At 40.8% G+C, this 10,795-nt stretch overlaps 1 protein-coding gene across 1 annotated transcript in view; it reads right to left on the reverse strand.

Moving 5' to 3' along the window:
- TNKS (tankyrase, TRF1-interacting ankyrin-related ADP-ribose polymerase) overlaps window positions 1–10,795 on the reverse strand; it is a 140,476-nt gene that overhangs the window by 58,801 nt on the left and 70,880 nt on the right. The window contains exons 4-5 of the mRNA XM_009329771.1: window positions 3,641–3,677; window positions 2,707–2,782 (exon numbers count right to left, since the gene is read on the reverse strand). Coding sequence (XP_009328046.1) covers window positions 2,707–2,782; window positions 3,641–3,677 — 113 coding nt within the window. The remainder of the gene's footprint in view (window positions 1–2,706; window positions 2,783–3,640; window positions 3,678–10,795) is intronic.

Consider the following 10,795-nt stretch of genomic DNA (forward strand, 5'->3'; position numbering starts at 1 on the left):
CTCTTTCGCACACATGCCTTCATTTTTCACTCCAGAAAATAATTGCAAGAGTAGCAATAGAGAATGAATTCCCTCTTCAGGCAACAGCTGAAGAGCTTCAGTAATGTGAACATTTCTGCAGTGCTCATAATTTATCTAAACTGTGACTCGGAGGGGAAGAAGCAAGTTCAGTTTTCACTCCTATTCAGCCTTTGACCTCTATGTTGAACAAACAGATGGAGCAATGGTTATCAGTACCAGTTGTAACTGTTTTAGCAGCATGGACTCCTGTCCAGTAGGAATCAGACTCTGGCTAACAATAATTTTCAAAAAGGCTGCAAGCAGCACAGAATGCAATAAGTCATTGTTATTTCCAACCCAAGCTGGTTTCAAACCAGCAAGCTACTGTCAGAGTTTTCCACCCCTTTTATCTGTTCTATGAAGCACAACCTCACAGCAGATGTGGTGTTTGGGAAATCCAGGAACTCCAGATGTTAGTATGCATGGAACACAGAGTAGTGCTGGGCATCTCAAAAACGTGCAAAGCCAAGGAATGCATAAACTGGAGAAGCGTGTACTCAAGAGTTTGTGGATATGTCTGTACTATAGAGTAAGTGTGATGCTGAGAATCTCAGGCCACTCCACAGAGTCTGCACTTCCTGGCCCTGACAGCTGCGTTATGTCTGTAGCCTTACACTGTAGTAAGTTTGAGGCTTGAAAACTCAAGGGATCTGCAAAAAAAACCTACAAAAAGCATCAAGGAATGCAAAAGCCAACTTCCAAAATGGACAAATTCTCAGCTAGTGTAAATCAGCATAGGTCAATCGGAGGCAGCTACACCAGCAGAGACTTTCACTTACAAGAATGCTGTGCTGTAGGCTGAAAAGTTCACTTAATTTGCAGCACAGCTTAGAATGGTTAAACCCTAAGTGATCTTGCACTAGTACAGGACCTGAAAGCTTTGCCTTACAAATGAAATACTTAACAGTTATACAGCACACTTGCTACAGAGAATTACTTCATATGTGTACAGACTGTTTAAGGTGGTGGGGAAAAAAAATAAATCTGGTAGGCATCATTAAAAAAAGCTAATTAATATCAATGGCAAGCCATCTTAAAGGGAGTTTTAATAACCAATGCATTTCCCAACAACCAAACACACAAACAAATTAAAGTGTCCACATCGATTAGCTTTAACTGCAATATGCTTTCTGAGCTTTGGGCATAAATTTTCAAACTAAGTCAGAGGCTACAATAACACATAAATATTTTCCACTAGCTTAACGTGAATTTTAAAAGCTTTTTTTTTTATTTTAACAGTGATAAATATTCTAGATAACATATCTGCAAGGGCTTATTCCTCTCCATATTGACAGAAATCACAACTCTGCCTTTGACCTTAAATCAATAGTGCTGGGGACTCAATTACTCAGTAATGCAGTGCTGTATTCCACTATGCTTAATTATAACACCACAGTGCACTATTAATACCTAAATACAATCTCATTTGAATGGTAAAGTCTTAAAAAAAAAAGAAAAGGGAAATGAAGAACTATGGGCAATATGTTATGGGGAGTATTTAATCAGTTCCAATACAGCTGAACTAAATAAAGCCCTTGTTCATTTGCCTGTCCTCAGATCATAAAATTAATTGTTTTAAAAACCTGGAAGATTCATTAACTTTCCATCAGTGATAAAAGTAAACAAGCAAAAGCTGGGTGGGCTTTCTTTCACATAGTAGATATCATAAGCATGACAGTTGAGAAAACATTTTAAAATGTGTATTAAAAATAGGAATGTTTTCACAATGGAGCTACATTTTTGTAATCATCAACAACATGCCTTTTAATGAAAAGGCAGCATAACCTGGCCTATCTCCATTGATTTCAGTAGAACTGGGCTGTTCCACAAAAATTCCAAAATGGGCAGAGGTTTACACTATGCTCCAACACACTCCACCAAAAATAAAGAAAACTATAAAGGAAAACACTCCCATGCTTTTATCTCCAGGAGTGAGATGTACTGTTACACAAGAGATGTTTTTAAGAGATGCAGATTAAGAACATTCTGGTACACAGTAAAAAAAAAAAAAACAACAAAACAAACAACAAACCCCCCAATGTTTGTAAATCCAACAGTCTAGACAGACCATCATCTTGATGTCTAAAACATCAAAAATCATAGGATCTACTTCTCACTCCGTATGTTCTTCCCTCCTCCAGTTTCAGCCTAATCCTTAATTTAACTCATTCAAACATCCCTGCCAGAGAAAGTCAAAACAATAGTGTCAAATTTAAGAAAATGCAGAAGGTGTTAAGCATATCAATACAGTGCCAGGCTACGTGGCAAGGCATTAGGAGCTAAGCCGAATACCAATCACCTCACACAGACAATGTGCAAACCCAAATAACTTTCCTGCCGTAGTTATTTGATTCATCTGCAACAGTACATCTTGTTTTTCTTATAAAAGGTTTTAAAGGTTTCACTTTACATGTACGCCAGGGTCTGACATTTAAAAGAAAAGACACACACAAAAGGCACACACGTCCGCCGACTGTTGATCTGTCACAACTGCCAGCATCAAGTACAACACCATTTAATTTCATGGTGAAAAGACATCATGGGTTTTACCCCCGTACACTCTCTTGGTTTATACATCTATGCTTTCCAGTATGGTTAAATTGGCCTTTCTTGAATAACAGAAATATAAAGCAGGTATTAACTTACCTTACGCCCGTCACTTGCATGGCAGTTCACATTTAAAGGAGTCAATAAAGCCATCAGTTTTTCTTCATTACCACTCCTGTAAATGGAGAGGAGAGGATTATGGAAACGGGGAAAAAAAAAAAGACATAGCTCTCTGCAAAACATTTGCTAAGGAGCTGGATATCAAAGTACAGTATATTGAAATTTGTACTCTGCCAGGGAGAATGTCAGATGGCTAAAGGATCTTCTGAACATTTCAAAACCAAGGGTAAATACAGAAAAGAATATTAAATTTGCAGATCATGCAAAAACACCTATTAATTTATGTCCTTAAACTCATCCTATATTTCCTTTATCTAATTTTACAGATCCTCTGAAAGCCATTTGCTGAATTAAGCGTTCTAAATTGAATACAGTTTCATAGCATATGGCACATAACATTTGAAACAACTACATACCAATATCCAGAAATTTTTTAGAAGGGTTAACAGTCTATATAAAACATTCTTGCGCTGTCAGAAGGAAGGATGAAAGCATTTTTGGAATATACAACTGAACTTTACACCTTTTGTATAGGCTTCCTTATGCTCTGTTCTGATAAAGCCTATTTTCAAAATATATCCTAAGGTAGCACTAAAAACCAAAATAAAAGAAAAATTCCAATATTTAATTTGCCCCTAAAAAGAACAGTCACAAAACGATAAAGAGGATTTAAGCAGCTTAAAGCAAAAACTCAATATTAACCTTCTAACCACCATAGTGGGGGATTTCAATTACATAAACAGGCTTCTCCATTTGTACCAGACTGTAAAGTCCGAAGAGATTTATGCTAATGAAGTGGTTTGTTTGCATCATTTCACGGAAAGGCAATGACAAAACATTACTGTTTTAAAAATCCCTTTTCCTCTCCTGCTTCCACCCCCAAAATATGCTTTATATTCTAAGTAGCACTCACCTAGCAGCTTCCAGGAGTTCGTCCTTCTTGTATTCACCTAAATGATTGCAAAATATCATGCTGTTAGCATTTGGCAGAAGACAGATTAAGAAATGCAGTAGGAAGCAAATACAGAATTAAAACAGAGAAGAGGAGAAAAAAGCCCACACCCCGCTGGGTGATGGAGCTGTGACGTTAGCCAGCTTGTCGAGGCAGCATCACCAGTACCTTGGAGACGGGCAGCAAATTGACGCATCTTCTTGTCCAATCCTCAGATGGAAAGGCTTTCCTTGGACGACCAATGACTGCGAAATCTTGTGTCCAGAAACACAGTCCCGCTGATAACAGCATGTCAGCTGAAGACAATGTCCCCACCCCCTGCCCTATTCAGTATGTCACATTATACTTGGGAAGCATAATAAATTCTGAGACAAAAGCGAGGCAGTGCGGCTTTTTAAAAGGTACAAATTACCGATCTCCAAAGCTCTCACCTGCCTATTTGAACGGTAATATTAGACTTCACCGAGTTCTTCAGAAGAGCAGCGATTATTTAAAAAATTCCAAATATTATATCATCAGCCACTTTCAAAGAAAATACAAATTTGAAATAAAAAGTACAGACAAAAAGCATGAACTCTCCAAGAGATTGTTACAAGACTCTGAGATTAGAAATAACCACGAGTAGTGTTAAAGCAACATTTACATTTGAAATTCTGAGTTACAATAGACAACTCAGGAGGGTTGTTGCATCACAGGATAAAAATTGCATGTGACTATCTTAAAAAGAGCATGGAACAAGATGACCTGAGGAAGTAAGGTGGTATTCTACAAAGCTGAATCATGATGACGTTGCGCAATACAAATTTAAGGGAATTTCAATTCAGAAATTAGAAAAATAGCTTTTAAACAGCTTCATAAAGTCACACAGCAGAGACTATCCTAAGAGCCAAAAGATGGAGGACTTGAAAAATATACCATACACCACCTGCCAAAGAATTAAAGCCTCTAACCACAACGCTATAAGAAAAACAGGAAGATGGAGCCGTCCTGCAAGAAAGAAAAAACCTTTGTGTTGCCTCCTGTGTGTATTTGTAATAAGCCTGCGGTGAAACTCTCACTACAGGTGAGGAAAGCCGTCGGGCCATGGGAAATGCCAAATCAGACTGCAGGCAAACTGGAAGGCTCCTCTAGAAACAATATCCCTCAACAAAAAACTTCTCTAGGCTGCGGGAGGAGGGTTAGAGTCCTCCTCCATCAGAAACAGCTTGGTACTCCCCCCATCGCAGCTCCTCCGGTTATCAGCAGAGGGGGACAAGAACCACAGAAAAACCAGCCCTCTCCAGGGCCTTAAGGAGCCCTGTTTAGTTCAGCATCCTGCCTTCCACCAAGGGTAAGGAGGAAGAGGGTGAGTACACACAGCCATGCACCTCCCACCCCATTGCCCTGGCTGCAGCTGAGGAATTCTCAGATGAAAGCAGTATCTGCATCTAATCATACTGGTGAATTTTCCTTTCACAAGTGTGTTTAATTGCTTTCTGAAATATATTCAGCTTTGGGAATTCACAACAACCTGCAGCAAGGAGTTCCACCACGCGACTGCCTCTTGCATGACAGGTCTCTTAACTGAGAGGTTCTGTGTTGCTGAACCCCAGCAAAGGAGCACAGGAGTTCAACGCAAAGGCAAAGAACTGAAATTGGCATTTCAAATATAGGCCATGAAGGTTAATTTAGCTTTTGGAAGAATTTATACGTCTGTCTCAACGAAAACTTGATCATGAAACAAGTATGTCTGCCTTTGTCTTGCCGCCACTCTCCAACTTCATCCAAGGGGGTTCCTGCCCACCACAGGCAATTGCCTTTTCAAGCTATGGTGCATGTTCCTCCTTTTTTATTTTAATGAAGATAAAATACTGGGCACAGTTGTGAAGGTTTCAGATCAATGGTGAATGAAAAGCTCTGGCCAGCATGTTGTAAGGAAAAAAAAAGACACTTTAGTACTACTGCATTACTTGTGAAACAATTTCAAACAGTTGGATTTCCTGCAGGAGAGTTATTGGCCTGTATATCTACACTTTAGGGACCTCATCAGATTAAAAGACCTGTTTGCACATTCTGGTTTGGCAGTGCATCTAGCAGTCCTAACCTGGCTTTTGAATACTATTAGCTGAGACAAGTGTAACAACTTTTTCCTTCGTGCTCAGTAAGTTGGTACTTTAAAACACAAAAGCCCTTTCCTCAAACACCTTGATTAGCAAAAGCATTACTGACCAACAGAAATGGAAGGCTGCAGGTCTTGATTTAGAAATGTCCTACTGTATGCCTAAGTAAATCAGTTACTTTTACTAAGTGGTACTTTTAGAAAAAGGTTATTTATACATACTGTTGAAATTCATACAAGCAATTCTTGAAATTCGTCACAGCTCTCCCACACTGCGATATGGATTAGGAAAATATTATCTTGTAATTGGCTAACTTTATTACTCCCAAAGAGCCGTCACATTTTGCAAAGCAACACCTAAAATTATACAAGCGCTTACAGCATACCATCAGGTTTGCTAAAAAAGGCCAAGTGCGCTCCACAGGGCTCTGCTCTCCTGGCTAGGAACAGGATGAAGGGGAACCCCTTGACCACTCAAGCAAACAGCTGGTGGGATGCCACTGAGCCAAGAGCGGGCCAGCTGATAGCATTTGGGAGAAGTGGGTGGCACTGCACACAGGACCAGCTTCTGCTGGCACAGGCTGCATTCCCACCAGAGGGCTCTGCCAACACAGCTAAAGCCGCTTGGCTACAAAGCATATCAAAGGCCATCCTGCAGTATTTGGCCACAGCTACCTAATAAAATATTCATTTGCAAAGCATTTGAAAACAAACCATGCGTGCCTGTGGCAGAGATGAGTTTCAAGTTCTGAGCTGAAGTACAGGAATACAGGCCATCAACCTCACATAATACTTCTGTTCAAAGAATGTCAAACTGTTTGACTTGAACCAAGCTAATAACATCACTTAAAGAGCTCCTTTGGGCAAGTTAGGATTTATAGTTTTGCAAAAGGGCATCTGCAGAACAAAGTGCAGGTAACAGCCTGAATTACGCTTCCAAATCTCTTAGCAGTTGCTAGCTTTGAGAGAAAAATATCCTTCCAATCACAGTGTCAATACAGAGGATTTTTGGAAGCGATATTTTGGATAGCACAAAGCTTGTGTGCCAGATGTGTGAAAGTTGATGTTGTTAGACCTTGCCACAGAAAACCAAAACTGAAATACAAGGCTGCAAACAATTTTCATCTATTTGCTATCTGGCCCTTCCACCATATGTCAGTTCAACCTGTCCTTTCTGTGTTTCATGGCAAACCCAAACAACACACAGCCACACCATCAGACACATCCTGCCACACTAGGTAGGTGAGAACTTGCCAGGTGTACCTCCTTTCTCTGTACAAGAGAGCCCAGAGCAACAGCCCAGAAAGGCCACCACTTCTTGGCCTGGCAGCTCATGAGGAGAGCACTGGACTTGCTCACCTCCATATGCTGGGTAGCCCAGAGACAGTCGGCCTGGGAAATTCTGAAGGTGAGAACAGAAAGGGTGTGAAATGGGGAGGAAAGGGTGTGAAATGGGGAGGAAAGAGCCATACCAAAGCAGTGTCCCTGTTCCTATCTCGTCAGACAAAAGCTGGTAGGTAAGCAGAAACTGCTCAGTGTCTCGTGTTCACTGCATCTGACCAAGTTCATTGCTTACAGCTCGCTCAGCATCCTTTAAGCCATGAAGTTCTCTACTTGTTCCCAGCTCCAGATCACACCACTGCTGCTCCATTTATGCCAGAACTAAAAGGTCACCACTAGTAACCACAGAGAATCACTGTTTCAAAACACAGCTACCACCAGGCAGCTAACTAGCCCTATCTCTGTCCCCTCCCAGGAGAAAACCAGTTACCTCCAACACCTCTGATCAGCTGTTACGAACTACGGTGACCAGGGCTCCACATGCTAAGCAGCCACTGCTGTACCTGACCCTAGCTGCATTTTGCAGTAGCTGATTAGCAGCAAATGCTTATTAACTATCAGACATCAGTGGTTGCTTGCACCCGGCAGTTAAGCAGACCAGTAGCTGGAAGCTCAATTGAGATCTCAGTGGAAGACAGGAGACCTTGCCTTGCACCAAGACAACATGCTGATCAGCAGCCACTTTGAATCCAACTGGAGCAGATGAAAGTAACTAAAAGAAGAGTGGAGTATTGAGCGGGAGACATATACAGACATATGCAGGAATGTTGTATTTGGGAGAATGAAAGACAGGCATACACAACAGTGACAGGCTGAAATCTTTATGAGCTCCTAATGTATTCCTTTCATTTATGCTTTCCAGCTTAATGATAAAAGCTGCAGTCAGAGAAGCACAACCAGCCTGTTGCAGCTAGTCTCCACAAGCCCTCCTCTACCATCAACCTGTTCTTCCTGCTTCCCATCTTCAGGGTGCCATCTTCCTGGTTTTGTGGTTATTGGTGCCACATGATTATGTGGTGTTATACTGGGTCACACTGAATCTAGGTGCAGCATAAATCAATTCTGTTATTAAAGAGTTACACGGAATAATCAGTCAATCTGCTTCTAGCTTTAATTCACTAGCAGCCTTTAAATTTTAAACCTACTAGATGAGTCTGAAATATGACCATCATGTACGCATGTGTTCGAGACAAAAGAAGAAATCCCAAATTCTGGAAAAAACTAACATAATGAATCAATCCTGCAGTGTACTTTACAGACAAATAACCCTATTTCACTCTCTCCCCAAAGTGTTGAAATTTCATCTGAATACTGCAAGCTGAAAAACCTATCTGAATGCATGACATAAACCAACAGTGCTTTTTCAATGCATCTACACTAAGAAACAAGGTGAATTGCCCTCCACTCACTCGCTCTCTCCCCCTCTACATGTCAGCTAATACAGAAACCAGCTGGAGCCAAAATGTCAACCTGGACAAAGCAGTTTTTGCATTATCATACTATCATGTGTCAGTTTTCCACAGTGAGGACAATTCCCTAAAAATTAATGTCACACAAATTAAACCAAGCCATTATCATCAACATAATGGCAGAAAATAATGGGGAAAAAATAGATGAAAATATTTTCAACCAAACTGAAAAAATAAAGAGGATGAACAAGTTGCACATCATATGGAATCACAGTTACAAATTTAAATCCCAGGAGTACTGATAAACAGTGAAAAATTTTACAATACCCAATGGTACCCTGCTTCTGTGATATGTGACAAAAGGACATGGACCTGATGGAAGTGCAACCGTGGCCACAGGCTGGGGAGAGAAGATCCATGAATACCACAGAATCACAAAATAGTTGAACTTGAAGGGACCTCTGGAGGTTCTCTCATCCAACCCTTCTACTCAAGCAGGGCCACCTAGAGTGGCCTGCCCAGGACTGTGTCCAGGCAGCTTTTGAATATCTCCAAGGATGGAGACACCACAACCTTCCTGGGCAACCTGTGCCAGTGCTCAGTCCCACAGAGGCTCGACTCATTAACTTTCCAGGTGGCGATCTCTTCAGACCTCCTGTTTCTTTCTTGGCAGCTGCAGGCCTAGCAGCACTGGAAGTCAGGGGTGAAATCTTGCTCCATTAGAAAACATGGAAGCTACATTTGACTTTGACCATGTACAGAATTCGGCTTGTTATTGACTGCCTACCCTGAAAACCTGAACTACCACTTTTGAAAATATATATAAGATTGACAAAATATTTGTGAACAGCCCAGCAGATTTTTTTTCAAATAAGCATTCACAATTATCCAGCAACACAGTGGACATGGGCTCTCTGGCACAGCAGTAGAGACAGCAGGTATCAGAATCTCTTCTTTTTCCTCATTTAAGTGTTGCTGATGTCTTTCCAACTGGATACTCTGCTAGCACAGGAATGCATGGGGCTGCTGGAAAAACAGGATCAGAGTCCTGATGCAGCTGGAGGGGCTGAGAACCGGTTTTCCATCAGATTCGTCACTTCATCCAGCTCAGCCTACAGCCACCCAAACAGGTCCCTGAGAATGAAAAGCCTGGGCAAGATGGTGCAGAGAGGAGGGAAGGGAGTTGGAGCCTCTACATTTGAGCTGGCATTGCTACAAAGAGCAATCTGTGAACCAGAATCCAGAGTTTAGCAAAGAAATAAACACCATAGAAATAAATTAAAATATACCTTCTTTCTGACCCTCCAGAACTTCACAGATCTACGAGCTAGCAATAAGCACACATCCACATATGCTATCCTTTTTAATCCACTGTGATCTTTGGAGTAATATTTAAGTATTTAAACAAATACTCAACTTATAATCAGAGCATGAGGCTTTTAGTGCTTGTGACAGACTACTAGGGTTGGGGGGGTGTTCTTTTTTGTTTGCTTTTTTTAAACACCACTTTTCTAGCAAACTCAAATTTTATTTTCAATGTGGCTGCTTTTGGAAGGGTCCAATCACTCCATTACAATACTCATCAATTCCTTCTTCCCCATTTAACTTATAAGAAAAGTAAAGTAACAGGTGAGACTAAAATATGGAGTTAAATCAGAGCAAGGTATTTTTACTATCCAAAAAGCACAAGGCTGTGAGAATAACTGCCTAACACAGCAGAAATCTTTAACAATAAGAAAAAAGAGGTATGTTGAAGTAATATCCTTTGGGAAAAGGCATTTATAAGTACAAGAAACACATGAGAAGGAAGAGGAACAAAAATAATTTCAGATTTTATTATTATACTCCTTTACTTCCCACTTGTTTGGGGTAATTTCTTTATGCCTCTTGCACTTCTCCGCTCAGCTGTTTCTTACAAATAAATGGGCTGATTTTATAAGCTGTCTAATAGGCTCGACCAGGAACACAGCAAGACCCTAATTTTAAGCGCGTCACAGATGAAAAACACCAAAGCAATTCTACTATATGCAAGAGTGACAGAAAAACAACTCAGGAGATAATGTCTCCAAGAACAAGTTGCAGACAAGGGGGAACGTTACCAAGGAGGAAAGGTTTGGCACCTTGACTCTGCCTCTTCTGTCGAAGATGAGTCAGGAACCGTGTACGCAGATTGAAATTAGCCATTTGTAATAGAAATTTAAAAATTGAAAATGGCTCAGCTAACAGTGAAGTGCTTTTAGGGACATGTTTTAAAGTGGGGGGGGGGGG

The sequence above is a fragment of the Pygoscelis adeliae genome, unplaced genomic scaffold, assembly GCF_000699105.1.
Source record: "Pygoscelis adeliae isolate BGI_AS28 unplaced genomic scaffold, ASM69910v1 Scaffold67, whole genome shotgun sequence".
Classification (NCBI taxonomy): Eukaryota; Metazoa; Chordata; class Aves; order Sphenisciformes; family Spheniscidae; genus Pygoscelis; species Pygoscelis adeliae.